Below are 21,398 nucleotides of genomic sequence, written 5' to 3'. Positions count from 1 at the left end.
ACTCTTTTCTCACTATAAAGATCCAAATGCGTCATTAAAGATGTCAAGATGTCTTCAGTTTTGTTCTACAATGTGTTTGTAAAAATATGGGAAAACTAGAATGAATTGTGTTCAAAACTAGGGATGCAAATTATTGAGTAATTAATTAATCAATAGTTGTTTCATCTTATCGATCGATGATCGATTAATTGATAAGCGGCAATTTTCCTGAGAAACTGAATTTCCCTCTGAATCAATAGGTTCCTTTCCACAAAAATGCTATCTTTCTTATGAAAGAGAAAATGCAAGTCATATTCCTGAATAAAAGATTTATTCTTAACAGCAGGGAACAACACATTCACAAATGGAACAGTCCGTTGTGAGGGCCACATTCGCGGTTGCAAGTTGTGTTTTTAACTCTGCCTTCTTCCTCGCGAGGCTTGCTTCCATGCGGGTGGTTATTGTTGTTCTAGAGGGAATGTCGTATCCTGGCTCGATGTACTTTATTACCTCTCTAAACCTCTGTCCTTCAACGACATTTATTGGCAGCATGTCTGTAGTAACCATGTCACATATCCGCTGGGTAATGCCCTCTGCCTTCGTGGAGTCACATGCTCTTCGTCTCAACGCTGTGGTGATTGTAGGCTGAGAGCTACTCGCTCCTTGCACCACAACTGAATGTGACGTATTGAGGTGATAATTTAGCAAAGTTGTGGAGGAGTTGTACTTTAAAATACTTCCACAGATCGTGCATTTGGCGTCTTTGTCGTCATTAACCAACTTAAAGTGGTTCCATACCGACCTCCGTCTTGTCCTCTTCATCCTGCCAGCTTACCGCTTCTCGTTTGTCTTGTTGTTGTTGTCAGAGGCCAGCTTCTCTTGTGTTCCCGCGTGTGTGTGTCAAGGACGTCTGGCATCAAGCGCGCCCTCATGCGGGCTGGCGGGGAATTACGAGTGCAAAATGCAATTAATTGCAATTATCTCATTTTAATCAAGTAATTTCTTATCGAAATTCAAAATGTTTACTTATGTACATTTTCCTGGCAAATGGGAAAACTGCGATATGATCTACATTTTAGGCAGCTAAATAGATTAAGACTGTGGCTGTTTTCTCAGCTGCCGCCTTCAGTGTCCAGAGCTTACTTTGAGCTTTGCTTTGTCTTTCAACATGAGGTTCCACTTTTCAAACAGCGCTGCCACTTTTGATAAAATTAGATGTTTTGTCTTCTGTTTCAGACAACCATTGGTTCCCATTAATTGTCTTCATTAGCACACTCCATTAAACATTGAACATCAAGTCTCCATCAGCTTTAGATTGCATTTCCACCTAAGGTGCTTTTTTTTTTTTTGTTAGAATTTCCACCTGGCAGAACATTCCTAAATTCAGTCAGTCACAGCTCTGCAATTAACAAGATTAAGCTCTGTGAATAAGAGACAATAAAACACTGTTTCTTCATGGCCAGTGTGGACAGGATGAATGATTGCAGCAGCCAATGGCTCTCCATCTGATTTGGACGTTATCAGCCCATTAAACAGCCACTTATCACCGGATATCATTCCCATACAAATGGGCCAGCCTCCATTTTCTCACCATGATTTTGCACTTACAAAAAGGAACAAAAGTTCACATTTGGAGGCTGGAGAGGATGATGGAGATCTCAGTGGGTGTACTCTCACACGGTAGACGTAAAGTCCCATCTCTGGTCTTTCTTATGGTATTATTATTATTTTTTTTGCTTTTCAGTCAGTGGTTGGTTAAGAAGAGTCACCAAATTTCCTTGGTTAAGTTTAGGAACTAAAACAACTTGTTTAGGTAGAAAATGACCATGGTTTGGGTTAAACTACACACTGGTCAATGTTTCCCACATACTTAGTTCCATTTTTGGGTATTTTACGTGGACTTTTGCACACAAATCTTTTGAGGTTGCTTTCTGTTGATCAGAAATCAAAATGGATGAAACTGCGCCTGCTTGGCTTTCTGGTAGGTTTAGAAGGTGACTGATATGTATGGGAATGATTTACACTGAATGAGAGTCATTTAATGGGCCAGTAGCTTCTGAACTGGATGACCTCTGTCGTAACATTAGATTTTAGCAATAAGATGAAAGTGATAATGTTTAAACATGTAACAAAAAAGTTGCAATTACAAAGCCAAAGCATAACAAAAACTTGATTTTTTTAGAAACTAAATTCAAGCAACATTCTCTGTTTTGTCCATCCGAGTCCGAGCTGACCGTTTTGGGTCAACAATCTTTAATTGTCAATCTGTGCGTGTTTTTTTTTTTTAATCAGCAGTGTGACAACTGATTTATCTTTTCAGTTGAAATTTAGTAATGATATGCATTCTTGTTTTATCAATCATGGTCATATAGTAGTCTGATTTTAGTAAAGACGTTGTTTGGAGGATCTAGTGGACTCGCCCATCTCGGCCTGTCTCGGCTCAGTAGGAGCTCTTCAGCCACAATTCTGGTTATTGAGCTTGAAGCAGAGTGCAGCTTTTAGTCTGAGTGTCCCAGTAACTGTGTGAGTATGCATGAAGCAACTTTTGACATCTGCCCAAGTAATTAAGGGTGTGCATAATCTGTGCAGACATCTGCATGCAGCCCGAAAACCTTTCAGTTTATTAGCCACGATCTAATCACGGTGTAACCCTGGGTGTTCTTCAAGCTCTCACACCAGCTTTAACGTGTTCTGTTTTGTCCTGATAACATACGTACACATGCTCCAGACTACTTACTTAATGCATGTTAGACACTGATAGCCTTTGGTTGTGACTTAAATCCAGCTTACTTATATGGATTACACACTTTAACATGTTTCAGGGGAAAACAAACGGATCAAAGTACCGACGTGTGAAGCAAATAACACTGATCATGTTGCACGATGCATTGCTCTGCTGGAAAACCTTGGGTCCTGGGTTCATGTGGATGTTACTTTGACATACTACATTCACTAAATTTTGTCACCCAGCTATGGCAACAGCACCCCCCAGTGGGAGTAGCTTTCCCCTGCAGGACGATGGCACACTAGAAAGCGCTGGGGAGTAGCTCCAGGAAGACAACAAGAAGAACTAAGAGTTTAGCCAACTTCTAAACTCGCCAAATACCAATGAGGTTTAAAGAGTGGTAGAAGATCTGCCAAGTATAATATAGAATTTCTGCCAAGCACACAGACATGAATATTACTAGCATGCTGTTGACCCAGTTCCCTCTACAAAGAAAGGATTTAACAAGTCATTTTTGTGAAAGAACAAGAACCTCACTGATCTTTTCTGAGCAAACACCTTAAGCTTCATAACTCACTGTGTGAAAATCTGCATTAGTATTATTACAGCTCACATTGAGAGGGAGTGAACCAGCTATTTAGCCGTGTTTGTATTGTTATATTTGCGGAGAAGCGAAGTAATCAGTGACAATTTAAGAAAACACATTGTTGTTCTTTCTGTTCAGTAAAATGTTCAGCAGTAATTAAAGACAGCAAGCTAAAAGCACACATAACAGATCAATAACCTTCATGGAAAACTGAACTTACCTGCATTTTATGATGACTTATTGAGTCGGAAATGCATCGGTGCTTTGCTGGTGTCTGCTATGGTGCATGCTGGTTTGTTGTCATGGCTTACTGGAAACTTTTAATGGAATTTTTATCATCATTGTTATTTATTCTACCTGTGCTTTCCCTGCTGTTCAAGTGAAAATATCTGCCGGCTGTCTTCTAGTTCATAAGCAAGTCACATTTCAGGTCTTAGCTGTCTGTTAAGACTCCCCCGTCATGCTTCATTCATGCCCTATTCTATTTTAAGCAATAGAAGATATTTTCAACAAGTACTTTATTTGTTTATTGAACAAAAAATAGTACGACATCAATTAAATTTTGATTTAAACAAATCATTATCTGTTCTGACTCCAACTGACCTCTGCAGTATATTTGTTTTTGTCAATGTGTGCTCAAAGATGGGATTTTTTGTTCATATTTCAACGCAGCCATAATCGCCACTTTTTTATCTACTTTTCCATTATTGCAGACTCTCAATCATTGACAGAATGAAATGTAAAGACAATGATAATTTCAGGCTTTTATCTTCAATATTTCCTGATATTTTGTCGTTCAAACAAACGTTTCAATTTCAATCTGCAAAAAAACGTGCTGAAAGTGGGTCAACGGGCTGCTTTCTTTAAAAAATAATAAAATATCAGTAAAATAATTTGACATATCAACCTGAAATGTCACAGATAATATTTTAAATATATATAGTTTATGATTTTTTTTAAAAAGTTCAAACGAATCAGAGATGGTCGAGGTGGTTTGAGATGGAATAACCCATGGCCACTCAGGGACCTTCTCCATCTTCTAGAAGGCTCAGTAAAGCACTATCATCCCATTTAATGGCTCTCCCCTGTCACTTCATTTAATGGTGGAGCAGCCACAATTTAGCGCTTACAAAGAGGAACAAAAGTCTGCATTTGGACGCTGGAGAGGGTGGAGGAGGCGAGTTCAAGTCTGATCTCGGATCCTAATTGTAGTTTGTGTTTTCTTTTACTTTGGTTTCACGTGCTATTTTTCACACCCTTCATAATCAAGAGCCTCACTTACTGTGGATCAACATGGTGCTGTGACCATGAACCAATGAACTGTGGGAAAGGTCTCAAAAAGCCCTTATATACCACAGTTATGAGAAAGGGTGAATGTTACTGAAACAATGTTGCAGTTGTCTCGAGAACTTCGGCCAGGTGTTGTTTCCGAGGGAGAAAGATGCAACATTGTTTAGGCTCCTGTAGTGGTTGCTAGGGAAACCAATGTGTGTGTGCATGTGTGTGCACGTGCACCTCTGACAAATGAGGATGTACCTTGGCTCAGTTTTCTGCACTAATTTCAGTCACCTCCATTCATTTCTAATGGCCGGTCATTTTTGACCGGGAACACCAGGAATATTAAAAAGTTGATTAAAACACACAAAATTGCATGCAAATTTACTCTATTTATTTTTTGTGTTAACATCCACTTTGAGGACAAAGTCATGAAAACTCAAATCTGTCAGATAAAATTTTCCACATTTTTTAGAAGCAAAACTTTTAAATCGGTCAAATTTGACCGGAACACAGCATGAGGGTTAGCTTTAGTCACTGCTTGATTGGGTTTTTGGTAGCTGGATGGGGACATTTTCCAGAAGTTACACAGTTCCATTTGTCAGTGCATTAATCACACGACCACAAGACGTCGCCTAGCTTAGCCGTGTTACTTTCTTTTCTTTATGTGGTAAATGACAGTAACTGATGATAATGCACCGACAGGCATATGTGTGGATAGAATGTGTTGATAATGTACAAACCAGGTGACATGAAGGTCAGTCAGTCAGTCTAAAAGCTTTCAAGAAAGTTTGATCAGGTATTGTTGCAAAAGCCTTGAAAAACTGGATCTCATGAGGACTGCCTCAGGAAAGGAATCTGCTGCCGAGGAGAAGCTCATCAGAGTTATCAGCCTGAGTGCCACCTCAGATTAGAGCCCCCAATGTAGTAAAAATAGTGAACAACCTTTAGAAAGTGTAGATGTGTCCAAGCCTCGATTGGTACTGCAAATATTCAGGTTTTCTGTGCACTTTAAGGATGCTTTCTTTATTGTTGCTTAAAACCTAAAGTAAGAAAACAATCTCAGAAAAATTGCAGCTTGATGTGTGAATGTTACATGGCCTTTTTGTGCAGATAGAAAAGGAAACATGAGTGCTACTAAATGCACAAAAATGTAGCTACAACGACTTCAGCCCATTATTAACATGCCTGAATGATGCAACTGCCTGCATTCTGAGTTAAAGGCAGAATTCTGAATAAAAAAAACAACTCAGAATACAGCTTATTTTTAACCAACGTTAAATCACTATATGGCTTGTCTCCACTAATGCCTTGTTCTGCACCAACACCCCTGTGAGAATCAATCGTTGTTCAAAGCTTCACAGCTCGAGTTTCAAATTAAAGGGAACCGTGCTTTTACAGTTTATAGCTCCAACTCTGTGGGACAAGCTTCCTGCAAGTATCAGGAGAGTTGAGTCAATAATGTTGTTTACAAACCCTTTAACACCCACTTGTCCATTTTTGGCTTTTAAATGTCTTTTTAAATGCACTTTAACCTTTAGTATTTGTGAGGCACCTTGGAACTCTGAAGGTTTTTTAAGATTGATTATTATTGTGTTGCTTATAATAATCTTCTATATGTGTAGAACGAGTGAAACTGCAGCAGTACTAACAGCTTTGAAAAGTAAATTCGTCAAGTTGACCAAGCAGCTTCTCTCATTTAAAGTGTGTGTTTGTCCCGTCTGACATCTTGCTCGAAGCTTCTTGAAGAGGGAAACGGTGGACGAGTCTCAAACCTGGCAGCCTTCCTCATTAGTGACAATGCAGACTCAGTTAGTCACACACGGCCAATTAGAGAGTGAAAAACAAGACTTACTGAGTTTACCGATCCACAATGACTGGAGAGGATCATCAAACAGGTGTTAGAAAGGCGGCTGAGCACCAGAAATAGCAGATGGAGAGTCATGAGTATCTGCCTCCATCTAGTGGCCAAAGTTAGTGTGACAACAGGAAATGAACAGCAGCAGCATTTTGGATTTGGCTTAAGGTGGATTTGAGAGATCTAAGAAACACATGTCTGCCCTTTCCAATAGAATTTAAATTATTTATTAATTAGTGTGTTAGCAGATTTATGTTTAGCCATCAGGGACACACTTTATGATTCTAGCTACTGCTTCCCCTAGTTGACAGAACTCCATGTACTTATGTTAAGCTCAAGATACTTCTCAGTGTTGTGGAAACCTATAAGTCTTAAAATGTTGAGCTATGACTATCTCCTCATTTACCATCATTTCATTCACATTGTGTCTGATTCTGAGCTGAAATAAATGAGAATTAAAGTGGAGTACAGGCCTGTATGTCTTTATTGACCCGGACTAAAGAGCTAAAGAGGTTTTAGTGTTCTGCAGACTGTAGATCACATCAGATTTTTTTCACACGTGATTGTTGTTTGTAAAAGAAATTGATTTTGCAGAATTAATTCATTCCTAAAATCCTGGATAAAAGTGCCAGCGTAGAGACGAGACTAAAATGAAATGAGCTCTGTAGACAGGCTTTTGATGAAAGGGTGAACAGTGGCAGGCTTAAATCTGGAGACGGAACGGTTAATAAAATCTAAAATATTAGCACCAACTGTCTGAAATAAGGATTTTTATAAAAAGACAAGAATGAAATCAGCCAGACTGGCAGATGGATGATCTTGAATGAGTGATAGTGTGCTGTTCCAGGGTTTATTATGAAGTTTGAAGTAGGTCAACAAGTACACCAAGCATAGTATTTTAGTAAGTTTTATGTAAATACACTTGCATGCACTATGCTGTAGTTTAGATACTGCTGAATGCAGTGCAGCACCACTCCTATGTTGTCCTATATTGTCAGACTAATTTCTGGACAAAAATGTCCAAAGAAAGCAAAATATGTTTTGAATATTAAATTCTGTGTAGTAGTAATTATTCTTCCATTCATGAAAGCTTTGCCTGTTCTTGGCGTTGTTTGTGGTTCCTGAGATGATCTCTCTGGTGACATTTTGAAAGCGTTGATGTTCATGTCCTGTTTTAACAAGGCAGCCAGTACCAAACACAGTCTGATTGGCCTCCCCAGCCTTCATCAATATCACTCAAAAACATATATATGAAAATTGGAGGGCCGCAAATGACGAAGTAATAAAGTGATACTTGCTGCTGCAGCATCAGAGTCTTTGATCCCACTAGAATGGAGGTTGGGACTTGGCCTCCGAGTAACCAGACAGGATTTAGAGGAGTGTTTTTGCCATTTACTGAGCTGAGATAAGTATCAAAGAGTTGGAGCAGGTCTGTTGCTCTAGTATGGTTCATCCACAACCTTGAGGCTTTAGGTTGCCTTTGCATAGCTACAACTGCAGGTCAGACAGTGCTAGGATATCTGTGGTTTTTCTCTCCTTTTGACTATGAAATTGAGAATAACCAAGTTTAAATATAGTGTGTCTGTTGTTTATTAATCACAGTTTAGCTGTAGTTTATGGTGTTACAGTATAACCCGTTTCATCAGTTTAATGTTACATGGATTTAAATCAGATCCTTTTACTACATAACTGCTGCAGCTCAGAGTAGTTTCATTAGTTTGAAGACGAGGGAAAAGAAGAAATAAATGTGGAGGAAGATGAGCATAAGACAGGATCAGAAAGAGAAAGAACAAAACCAGGGAGTGAATGGGAGACAGGGAGGACAGGTGATCCTGCTGAAGGACCTCATGATGTGTTTTTGTTCACTCTCCGTATAAATTCCTGTGAAGCAACACACCATCACACAGTAAAAAAAAGATGTTTTTGTATTTCTCTGAGTTCGACATTTGCAAAGTTTAATGACAAACGTACAACTTGAATGCTATGATTGGAATAATTGTGGGGACAGTTGTCACTTTCTGTCTATTCTTTTTCACATGAATAAAAATTCAGTGATGATGCAACAGGTCTGTTCTATTTTAATGCATCCCTTATAACATTACAGCAAAAACAAGCTTCCACACTGAGCGGTACATTTCTTAGTCGTGGCTTAAACATTCCCAGGGACTGCCGGAGAAAAAGAGCTGCTTTCAGTAATAGAAGTAGTGATTTATGTTTGTGAAGTGTTTTGCTGTGCAGCAGAACAACCACTGCTTCATATTTTCTTTCAAATGTAACTTGATGGGTTGTGAGAGGTGTAAAAGCTGCTGTATGAACACAGGCTGTTGTGGTTCTCACTGTTGATCATGAAAAACAGTGAAGGAATACGTATCAACAAAAAGTCACAGTAAATATTGTCACAATATATTTGTGTCTTTTGTTGAAGCTATTTTCCTATAAAACTTTCTGAGTGTGGACTCTAATCTGAACCTATTGAGGTTCTAATGAACTTCTCCTCGGCAGCAGATGGAACTCTTTGTATTCTTGTCCTGTGGTAGCCCTCATGAAAGCCCATGTCAGAGTCAGTTTTGAGTGTTTTTTGCAACTACATTTGAAGAAACTTCCTAAAGTTGGATTGATATATATACACACACAACTCCGAAACGGAGTATTTCTTCTACTATGTTTAACAGGAGGCAAGATGTCCTTATTTCCATTTCACCATGCACCTTTGATGATGAAGGCCAAAGAGCTCAGTTTGAAGTTCATCCCTCTACTGCACTTCAGAAGAACCAGCTGGATTATCCAGATGTTGCATTGCAGACATCACACACTGACATTTGTGTTGAGATTTCACCCAAAAATATAACTGAGTCTAGCGAATGCAGTTTAGTTGCATAGAAACATGCTTTTGTGGAGACTGGATTGCAAAAACACCGGCAGTCCAGTGAACCAGTTTCTGACATGTTCATCTTCTAGGTATCATTCCAACAGAACACAACAGATCAGCTCCTTTCAAATGCACTGCCCAGCCAACAAAAAAAGTCTCTAATATTTTGTTGGACCACCTTTAGCTTTGAGTTTGGCCCTCATTCGCTGTGGCATTGGCTTCTACAATGTCACAGCATTTATTTCTGTCCAGAGTTGCATTCATTTTTCACCAAGATCTTATATTGATGATGGGGGAGTCGCACCAAAGTCTTCTCCAGAGCATCCCAGATCCTCAGTGGGGCTGAGGTCTGAACTCTGTGGAGGACAATCCATGTCATGCTCCCTGATCCACTCATTCTCAGTGTGAGCCCCATGAATCCTGGCATCGTCATCTTGGAACATTCCCGTGTCGTTAGGGAAGAGAAACTCCACTGATGGAAAGACCTGGTCATTCAGTATATTGTTTGGGAACATAACGTTGCTGAACCTGACCAACCTCAGATCATAACCCTAACCCCTAGAGCTGCAGGGTCACAGTCTCCTTTTGTCCATCAGTTTCCATTTTGATCTCTCTCTGACATCCTGATGTTTTCTTTTTGACTCTTTTAAGCTCTAGTTCCTGTCTGAACTTGCACATGTACTGACGATCGCCCGTCTTTTTTTTCTTTTGTAGAAAATATCTGTACTACACAAATCTGGCTGTAGTCACGATGGGATAAGGTCTCTTTAAGATCAGCATTTTGCATATTGTTAGTCCAAACTGCAGTCAAGCAATTTGTTCTAATGTGATCTAGAAATGACAGATAAAGTATTCCCACTTTTACAATTACGGGTGTTGGCGTTTTTTTGTCCAAACTCATTTGCTCACATTTATACACCGACAGACAGTTTTTATTTACTCTTCAGAATAAATCTTCTGGCACCGTGGTTTTAACTCGACAGTCCCCACAAAACCAACTTTTAATGTATGAACTGAACTGTCGAACTCAACGCTGCCAAACCGACAGAAATGCATCCTAAAATGATTGAATGCTGTACTGTTTGTATTCATTTCTGTTACATTTAGCTCTAAACAAGAGTCTGGTGTCACAGGGACACAACTGAGGATAAATGGAAGGAAATACATCCCCTGTCAAAAGTTTCAGGACAGGTTCTAATTTATTTGAATGAGAAAGTGTCCTAAAACTTTTGACAGGGGGTGTAGATGCATGGATGGTTTTAATGCAACTTAATGAGTAGTAATAAACACTTGTCAGTAGTTTTAACATTGAAGATCAGGGGTTACTAACCTTCTTTGCTCCAAGAACTAATTTTAAAAAATGAAAATGGCTTAAGGCCAGATTTATTCATTTACGTTCATTTATTTAAGGAACCAGGAGATCATCTAAATATTCCTCTGTGTCTCTGGTTCTGAATTTAGATTTTAATATTATTTATATCAGAATATGAAGCTTCACAAAGGGATGTTGAATTGAATTTCAACGCTTCCAGGGCTGCTTGGTGAAGGTTCAGAGTTTTCAGGTTCCAGGAATGCTGTGAATGCTGCTGAGATCCAACTAAACAGGACTGACACTGACTGGTCATGTCCCATTCTAACTGCTCCAATGGCTCTGTAGAACCAACACGAGCACTGACCTGCTGTGCTCTTTCTGCAACAGGCTGGTAAAATTTCTGCCTCACTTTTAGGGTCCTTGAGTAGCATTTTAGCACCGCTGTCACTGGCTCTTTTCCAATCCCGCCACTGGTGAAGGATTTTCTGTTCTTTAAGACGTATGCCTCTGCTGGTGCATTGGCCCCCTCGACAGTTCAGAGAATGCTCTCTTATTAACCTTGTTTTCAGCTCCTTCTCTTTTTTTCAGTCCTGCTACCCACAAGAAAGTCCTCTGTAGCATTGCTGGCGTTCGGTAAAGTGACGTTCATTGTGCCATCTTTTACCGGCTGAAACTTTTGCTCTACAGCTGAGGCACATAAATGCTGTTTACAACATTCAGAATTCAGTCCCTTGTAGAAAATAGTATGTTTTCTGGGATGGGGATGCACTGACAGCGGCGTAACCCATTTTACTGACAGCTGAATGGCAAATGTATTTGACTGCATAACAGTTGAAGAAGGTTTACTATGTTAAGTACATTATTTAATCTTTGGGCTGTGCGTACTGTTTTCTCTGAAGCCAAAAGGTGAGCTTCTCAAAAACAGGTTGTAATTGCGTTTGATTTGAACTGATATTCTGCCTCGATGTCTCTCACAATGCGGCGCTCACACTGATCAGCTGCCGGTATTTCTGATGAACACATTCAGCTGCATCACTGACTGTCTAATCATACATGACTTCTTGTTGACTCTTCCAGACAACCCTCTGCTGTCCGCCAAAGTTTCAGTGACAGTCAATGTCTTGGATGTGAACGAGTTCCCTCCTGAGCTGGCGATTCCTTCAGATACGTTCGTCTGTGAAAACTCCAGAATTGGACAGGTAATCTGAACTGGATCTATACATAAAGATCCTCAGATTATATTTCAAGAAAAGGCCAAAAACTCTGATAATATGCATACCTTTTTCTGATTATTTGGCCCTGTGTATTTGCAATACCATAATTGCAAAGATATGAATATATTTGAAACGTGAATTATGTTAAGTTAGTTGTACACATTTGAGAACACTCTGGAGCTCAAGTGGCTCAGATGTCCTCATTTCAGGGAGGAGGAAGTAACTATTAGTTTTCCTTTCTCACATTTTCCCTGCAAACCAACAGATTTAAACAGTATGCTACTGACTCACCAACTTTCCACTCCAGGATTCCATTATTTAGTATGCTGATCATGTTGTCTGTGTTCAGGTGATTCAGACGGTCAGCGCTGTGGACAAGGACCTTCCTCCTGTCGGCCAGAGGTTCTTCTTCAAGTCCCCCAAGGAGCTCCGCAACAGAAACTTCACCGTTCGAGATTTTGGAAGTAAGTCAATGAGGGATTAAAATGAATGAGCTGACTGGAAATGATCAACCGAATCAGCAGCTTCCCTCTCCTTTATGGAGTTTTACAGAGCGCTGTTTAGGTGTCTGTCTTATTTCACTCTCAGTGCATCATTTCTGATGGTCTTCAGCTTAAAAGTCCCATTAATCTGCTGCATATATAATACCTACCTGACAACTAACAGACAATCAGACACATGCAGAGAGTACATGGTGTAGTTCTTACCAGCAATCAGAGTTGGTAGAGACCAAAAATAGAGCTAAAAGAGTGCTAGCAAACTACAGTTATTGTAGGCTGAAAGTCCTACCTTCAGTATGATCCTTACAGAACCTGCCTGTGCTGTTGGGCCTTGTCCCCACTTTAAGTCTGTCTTGCAGTGACTATAATCAAGTGTGTGAATAGTTAGTGGCAAACACATTTTAAAGCCCTTTAGAACCTAAAGTTAAAAAATAATGCTATATACTGTAAGTGTGGACCATTTGCCATTTTACTGAGAAGTTCAGAGCCATATTAGAAGTCATGCAGGCAACAATCAACATCATAAAATCTGAATAATCCACCAGATTTGACAGTTTATTGGCGTCTTTTGAAAATGTGAGGGAAGATGTTACTTACAGAGAGAATCACACAGAAGAGTCAACTGAACATTAGTCAACTGTGCTCCAAGCTAAAATACAATATCTGGAATGAGGGGGGGGGATTTGGGCAACAAAATATTGACCCGGAGGCAAAATCGAGGCACGACTTAATGCTTGTCAATCTGTTAAGGGAGCAGAGGCTGACAGTGCATCTGCCTTTCTGGAAGGACGGGTAGCAGAGGTGCTGCAGCTAGCATCATTATTCTCACCTAGGACTGATATAGTACAGTTTCTAAACTATAAGGGCCAGGAGACAATGAGTATAGCAGTCAAAAATCCTGTATACTGAAAGACAACGCTCATGGTGGAACATAGAAATACAAATCTGTATTAGTATGGAGGTTATACCAGCAAAATAACAAAACAAGGACAACTCCAGCACAGAACATGATGAAAATGGGCCACATACAAACAACAAAGGTTTACAAACTGAAAAGTCTTTCGTGTCTGCATATACATCTATTAAAACTCCATAACGTATAAATGCAAACAATATTTTCCTTAGTTTTAGTGCAAAAGAGTACATTCTAAAATGGTCATTTGACAAAACATTATGAACGGTTTCTTAAGAAAAATAACATCAATGTCAATAACATCATGATCAAAACTACAAGTGTCAGACAAAAAAGACAAAAACAAGACAAAATATTACAAAAATGAGGCAGAATACGACAAAAATGAGGCACAAAACGACAAAAGTGAGAAACAAAATGAGAAAAATGAGACAGTCAACATAAGAAAAACAAGAGACAAAAAATTAGACTGAAGAGTTACAAAGTGACAAAAAATGGACAACCAATACAAGCAAGACAAAAAAAAGACACAAACGAGACAAAAAATTACAAAAATGAGAAACAAAATGACAAAAACATGAGACAAACGACAAAAGTCAAACTACAAAAGACCAAAAACAACAAAACAAGACAAAATATTACAAAAGGGAATCACAAAACAACAATGAGCAATATCACGTTTTACTTCATGATCCAAACAACTTGTCGTGGTCTAGAAATTATTTTAAATTTATAGCTTTACAAATTTACAATTTGCAGTTTATGTCTTCTCTGGAATTTTTACAAAGTCGAGCCTCTGGAGGTCCGGTTTTGGCCCACAAGTCGCATGTTGGACGGCCTGGTTTAAAACAACTAAACCACTGGGTTAAAGTTAACAAATGCTCAGGGGTTAAATGTGCTGAACGTTAACCACGACATCCAGAACTCATGTCCAACCTCAGATTTTTTTATGCCATTTTCTGTCTCTTTCTAGACAGGTTTTCTCTTCTTCTTTCTTCTGTTAGCTAACTAACAATGTATAAAATTTTGCAAAACTACTTTTAAAAACATACATGAACTATTGGAGAGACAGGTGTGCACTGCATCTGGGACTCGTGTTCTATCATCTACTGACGAGGAGCTTCACTGTAACAATATTTCTTGACATTTCAACTTATTCATGTGCAGAGTCACACTCAAACCAGTGGGAGGTTGAGAGTGACTCCTGGCATCACGACAAGTATGACAACTTTCCCCCCGGCGTCCAACCAGCAGTGTCAGAGGAAATGCAAAAATAACCGCCTCCACATCACCCTGGTGTTTGTAAAAGCGTGCCTTTTTCAACCAGACCTACCACAGAGGAATGATGTTGTGCATCATCTTCTCATCCCTGCTGAATGTGTCCGTCCCTGTTGCCTCTGAATGTTGCAGTGGGATAATCAACTTCAACACATCCTCCCCTGACATTTCCTATTCTCCCCTGCAACACCTCCCCAGCAAGCATTGTTATATTTGTGTGTGTTTGTACCTTTACAGTCAGCGTCACATCTGATAGAGTCAGACACTCAGGCCTGCAGCCACAGAGGGGAACTGGAGCGTATGTGTGTGTTTCTGTCTAGGTGTGTGTGCGGAACAGGAACAAGGTGCCTTAATGGTCTCTACATTGTCAGGTTTCATCACCGTCCAGCAGGAGGAAACGGATCCTTTCTGACATTCAAAGACACACGCGTGCACACACATACATCATGCTAAAAAGCCTCTAAATCTGTAGTTTGAAGGACAGGAGCATGTTTTTAAACAGTGTGCTCTCAGTAGAAGCTGTGCATCCTCTTTTGGCTCCAAAAGGGTGTCAAACAGGAACAGGAAGGTTTCCATAAACACCCCAGTCATTGAAGTTTGAGGTCATTTAGATATTGGCATCCAAATGAAGAAGGGTTTCACATCTTCCAGAGCTTATGTTTGTGAAATGGAAAAAAAAACAAAACTTTGCAAATCGCTCACAGATTATTCAAACAACTGAGCAATATGCAGCTGCAATGATTCAACTGCACTGAGAATGTAGGGCTTTTTATTTAACTTTGTCTGATTATCTAGAACTTCTATGAATGCATATGAGCTGAGTGGCATCAGCAGACAATGAAAAATGATCCTAGGTGTCTTCTTATTCAACCCTTATCAAAGAGTTAGCAAACATTCCTAAGATGAAGGAACTGTCTCAAAAGTTAGGAGAAGAAACTGTCATTACACCAAAAACCCTTTTAGTAAAGCTTTCCAAGATACTAACAGTTCCACACTTGTTTAGACTGAATGATTCTTTCCAGAGGGCTACGATATTTAACCTAAAAGATTAGATATCTCAGTCATCCAGGTCAAGGTAATACTAGTGCTTCAGCTAAAGACAGCAGGACTTCTCTTCCTGGTTACTGAAGCCTTTTCACCTCTCATCCAAGAGGCTTTCTCAGTTCTAATTAACTGTGAGGCATTTATTTTCTACCCCAAATCATATGGCTAATGGCCTGGTAACAATCCAAAGACTCAAAGTGTGAGTGGTTGTGAAGCTGCTTCATGGGGGATGGCATGAGGTGTTAACACTGGTGAACATATCACCTGCATCATAAGTACCTGATAGGTGGTGTCATGTCCATCTTCTTTGTCTAGAATTTGCTCAACTAGTTCAACATGCCTTCATTTACTCTGCTCTCAAACCATCTGTCTTCTCTGTCCAGACCATGAACATTCCTGTCCTCAAAGTGGTGTCCTTTATCCTTCAGATGCAGGTGGGCTGCTGAGTCTTGTCCTGGGGTTGCTGATCTGCTGTGTTGAGCAGTGGTTTAGGTCTATGTATGAGTATGCACGATCCTGGCTGTACTGTACTGCATTCACAGCATTCCTCAGCTTGTGTTTGGCTGTTTGATCCTTGGGGTCGAGCAGTTTTTGTCAGTGTCACCGGGTCTGCAGTGAACTGGTCTGTTGTGTTTAGAAAAAATCCTTCTAAGTTTCTCAGACAGACCAGCTGTGCTGTTTTCCTGTTCTTCTTTTCTTCTCTCTTTTGATTTTGAGCTGGGTTTTTTTTTTTTTTTTTGGGGGGGGGGGGGGGGGGGGGGGACTGTTTTGCTGACTTAATAAGGCTGTGTAGGTATAGCCACAGTTTCTAAGTGCTTCTTATTACATGCACTACCATTCAAAAGTTTGGGATCACTTAGAAATGTCCTTATTTTTGAAAGGGTTAGGGTTTGACTATTTCTAATGACTATTCTAGCTGTAAACAGCTGATTTTTAATGGAATATCTCCATAGGGGTACAGAGGAACATTTCCAGCAACCATCACTCCTGTGTTCTAATGCTACATTGTGTTAGCTAATGGTGCTGAAAGACTCATTGATGGTTAGAAAACCCTTGTAGTCATGTTAGCACATGGATAAAAGTGGGAGTTTTTATGGACAAAATGGAATTGTCTGGAGGACCCCAAACTTTAGAACGGTAGTGTAAGTACTCCTTTTCTTTTCCCTCTGTCTTGGTAGGGACGTTCTCAGCCTGATGTTTAAGGGTTCTGGTACTGACAGTCAAACAGTAGGTATTGGTGTGTTTGCACAGATTTCCAGTAAACTTCATTATTGAGCCTTTCCTCCAGCTCAGTGTGCACAGTTCAGAAAAAGGTGAAAAGAAGAACAGAGCGATCAATACAAGCTATTAAAGGACAAGGAAACAATAAGGTCTCAGGCATAAAAACCTCATTGCACTTTATTCTCAACCAAAAAAAACACACCAGAAGTTTATCTGAATATGCAAAAATACAATAAAGGAAATAAAAAAAACCAGCAATATCCTGTACAGGTTTGTGTTTTGGGGAAGAATGGTTCACAAATTGCTTTTGAGCTACATTTTAGTGCCTGCATTCGAATCCTGGGGGAAAATTTTAAATACTGACTATGGAGGTCTTTGGTGTGGCTCAATGTTGTGTTCCCAAACATCGGTCAAATATCGTTTATTAAACTGTCTTTGAGTTTACCAAGGCTTCCACTGATATGTTTCCATTAAACTGCCTTCACATCACAGGAATGTCTTGTAGGTTTCAGGGGTTGAGTGATGTTGACTGCAGCGTTGTCACAGCTGTTCTTGTTGAGTGCCACGTAGAACCTCTGAAAATGTGTAAAGAGAAGGTTTTCACATCGCATGTTGCTTGACATCCTTGAAAACGTGTTTTATATTAGCATACCCGTTGATACTCGTCCTATTTGTAGATAATCTCTCTTTGCTTTCCTTTTCTCTCTCCCCTCACTCCAACCTCTGCTGGAAGTTTTTCAAACACAATTCTTTCGCAGAGTACTTTCTGAGGGCATGTATTGAGGTCAAAACAACAAAATTAATGCATAAAAGAAGATTTTGAATAAAAATATTTGTGTGTTTCCTACTTGGAAGGAACTAGTTAGAGGAGACACAGAACAGGCAGCAGTTTGACATTGAACCAGCAGGATGAAAACAGGAGAGAGATTCAGCGACCTTCAGCTCGAATTTTATTCTCCAGAGCAAAAAATGATATTTTCTTCTAGTTGAATTTATTTTTACTGTAAGAAAACCAAAAAAACAAGGCTAAAAAATGACTGAATTTTCCATGCAAAGGCATCTCTGTCCTCTTGTATTCTAATCATGTCGGTGAGAAAAACATGAAAGCTGCTCTTCTGACTTTTTGTGGAATATTTCATCTTTTCACTTTGATGATTTCACCAGCTTTACCCACTAAAGTGTTTTCCCGTGTAGAGTTTAAAAATTAAAGCTACACAGTTTATAATATCAAAGGGAATATCTGATGTTGGTGCCGCTCAGCAATCACCCGAGAACGGTGACCGTGGAGCTGATCCCGTGACACTGAGATGAAAAGGCTGACATCAGAATGTGGCCTGTACCGTTAGCTTCAAATGCTTTCCAAGACTTGTGTTAATTTAATACAGTTTTGATGTCCACTGCACTATTTAAGCACTTTTACTGATTGTCTTGGTACAGATATCCTGTGCCAATCCCACAGATTTGTATTAGGGCAGACCTGGGCATTTTTTAATGAATACATATCAGATCAAATAAAACTGATCAATCGAATATATTTACACCCCCTGTCAAAAGTTTTAGGACACTGTCTCATTCAAATAAAGTAGAACCTGTCCTACAACTTTTGACAGGGGGTGTATTTCATCATATGGATGTGATCAGGGCAGGACTCTGATCATACATGTAAAGTTTCAGGCAGATTGAAGCATGTTCAGGGCGTTTACACAGCATTTGAAATTTCATGGAGAAGGATCAAAATTCCAGAGGCCGCCACGGACACACCCTTTGACTTTGGAAAAAGATTTTAATAACTTTGGATCATTAAGGCCTCCTGTATGTACTGGCCCAATTTGAGGGGAATTGGAGTTTCCCCCTAAGAGGAGTTGGCTCTAGAAAAAAATGAAAAATGGGCAAAATCTGACATTCAACGCAAAATAGCTCACTTCCTGTTGGGTTTGGAATGTGGCTGTCACTGACTTTTTTGTTCAGCCTGATGTGCTCCATATGTGTACCAAATTTGGTAGATACACCCCCTGTCAAAAGCTGTAGGACAGGTTCTACTTTATTTGAATGAGAAAGTGTCCTAAAACTTTTGCCAGGGGGTGTATTTATTTACTGAACTCTGCTGTGTTTTGTCCACCTCAGCTTGCTGTTGTTGTAGTGTGCCGTTCTCATTCGTCATAATGTCAGCATTTCAGTCTAAAGTAAAATTTGGCGGTTTTATGTGAGCAGTGCTTTCTACCAGATAATTGTTTCCTTCTGACAGTAAACACACAAAGTCAACAGAAGACTGCCTAAAAGAACCTTCCTGAAATCTGTTTGTCAAGTAGAACAAGCACAACTTCACAATTCTGGAGAGTGTTCCTGTTGTCTCAACAACTCCAATACACTGCTGAGCTATTTCTGTAGCCAGTCCCTTAAAAAATCCCATATTGTGCCACTTTTAAACAAATGTATCAAAATCTCACATTTCCCCACAGTGTATTGTTAATGTTTCAGGTCAAATAGTGCACAGAGGGTTCATTTCACCGTGACTAGGGCAGTTTTAAATGGGCTGTTTCATTCTGAAAGCCATTGAGCTGCTGCTGTTCCCGACCCCTTCAGGAAGAAAACTCTCTCTGCATCTATGATTGACAGAATTGACAAATTGACTAAATTTGTCTCCTCATTTTACAGATTTCACAGCACATGCGTTGCTTTTTAATCATGTGCATTTTGACTTTGTTCTGTTCTGTAATCAGTAGTTTAGCAGTGCAAAGCGGGATAGGGTTGATGTTTACGACAACCACAAAACACAATGAATATGGATTTTCACCATATGGAACCTAAGTTTTGGACAGACGCCAAATTAAAGTACTCAGTGAGGGATCAGGGACCAAAAAAATGATCAGGACATCCCTTTATCCAGATAAATCTACTTTTTGAAGCCACAGGCCGTTGCACATTGGAAGTGTACAAACAGAAGATTTAGATCCAGTTTGATGTAGATAACATGACCTTTGCCTTTCAGCACCTTTGCATTTGTCACAGAGGGGACACACTTTGGATTACATGCTGGATATTTTGGCTTTTGACACATTAAACTGGATTAAGCAATGGTGAGGACAGAAAGAGGTCGAACTGAGAAGTTTGAGTATAATGCAAGTATCTTCTGATAAAGACGGTTCATAGTCGTCCTCCCACGATGCTCTGAGCTAATCCATGTAAGGTCATCCACCGTGTCAAAGAAGGCTGAGCTGAGTCTTCTGTGAGATGGATTCAAAGAGAAGAACTTGTCAATAATTGTTGTGTCTGATGTGGGCGAGTTGGACAGATGAGGAAGTGCATAACGCCTTGCTTGTAAGTAAATGAAAAAAATCAACTTGGGAGGGCTTTTTTTTGCTGAACAGTTTGAACGATGCTGAGGTGATATTTATAAGAGAACTTTGAAGCTTGCAATACCCTTCCTGTGCCATTCCTGAGATACAAACTCCCAAAAGGATGGTTTAATGAAGCGACTGGATACAACTAGACTCACCAGGAAAAAGTAGTTCCAGCCAAAGCATCCATACTTTAAGGAGCTCTTAACTGCTGGGTTCCTGATTTATTTAATTGAGGGGAGACAAAATGTGACTCCCAGCAAAGTAGATATGGAGAGACTGTTGTACAAATACATTTCCATTGAAAATCAGTCAGGACAGTCAGCCTGGCAGTTGAGAAGAGACCAAAATGAATGGTAGTACAAGTTGGCAGAATCAACAGTTTTGGGAGGCAGCTCACCGGTAGCTTTGGCTTTTTTAAGGTTTGTTGAGACGAGGTTACTCAAATCAAATGGAATAAAGATTACATGGCCTGAAAGGGGCACAAAAACACCAATGTGGTGGTCATTTGTACCAACTTGATGTGTCCCAATGAGAGACATGGACGACCCCTGTGTCCATGTTTGTTTAATCAAATTTAATTAAGTAATACATTTTCTTATATATATTTTTTTACAATTCTAGGGATCTTACAAACTGTAAGCTTTCCCACAGAATGAGGGTTAAAGTTCCTTTCATTCCTTTGGTCCACACCTTAAAGCTTTCCTCTACATATGTCTAAGTCCTGGGTCTTCCTCTAGATGTCCTGTTGCATTTATTTTAACCAATTAGTCTGAATTGAACTAGATAAACAGTGATCTTACCACAAGTTCTCCAAAAAAAAAAAAACTAGTAAAAAGACATGAGTGAACTACACTGTTGGACTGGATGTCATGTTTTATAACACAAACACTATAGCTTCTTGAAAGTTGACCCCACATGCACGGTTCTGCTGCTCCAAATCCTCCCAAGAGCACCAAGTATGGATTAATCCAACCCTGAAAATAGTCCATGCACCATTTCCCTCTGCTTGAGTTACATGTGGTAAAAGCATCAGTGTCCAGCTGTCTTAGGAAATTACTGAGGATGTTTTTAAAAATGGAACTGCACCTGGGAGTCATTTTTAAGTCTGAAAATGTTGTCAGGTAGCATGTGACACTGAATTTCTTGATCATATGGTCACATCAGGGCAATGCTACAATGCTAATGTTGCATTCGTTCATCGTTCTATTTATAGATGTAGTCACTGATCATATTTTTCAGTTGTTTGTTTGATGGCAGTCAGTCAGTAGACATATTTACTATCT

At 39.6% G+C, this 21,398-nt stretch overlaps 1 protein-coding gene across 1 annotated transcript in view; it reads left to right on the top strand.

Moving 5' to 3' along the window:
• LOC110962647 (cadherin-12-like) overlaps positions 1–21,398 on the top strand; it is a 140,273-nt gene that overhangs the window by 102,234 nt on the left and 16,641 nt on the right. The window contains exons 10-11 of the mRNA XM_022210641.2: positions 11,682–11,803; positions 12,168–12,282. Of these exons, the coding sequence (XP_022066333.1) occupies positions 11,682–11,803; positions 12,168–12,282 (237 nt within the window). The remainder of the gene's footprint in view (positions 1–11,681; positions 11,804–12,167; positions 12,283–21,398) is intronic.

The sequence above is a fragment of the Acanthochromis polyacanthus genome, chromosome 9 (genome assembly GCF_021347895.1).
Source record: "Acanthochromis polyacanthus isolate Apoly-LR-REF ecotype Palm Island chromosome 9, KAUST_Apoly_ChrSc, whole genome shotgun sequence".
NCBI classification, from domain to species: domain Eukaryota; kingdom Metazoa; phylum Chordata; class Actinopteri; family Pomacentridae; genus Acanthochromis; species Acanthochromis polyacanthus.
Note: the sequence above shows the minus strand (reverse complement) of the source record. Positions and strands in the feature narration are given on the sequence as shown.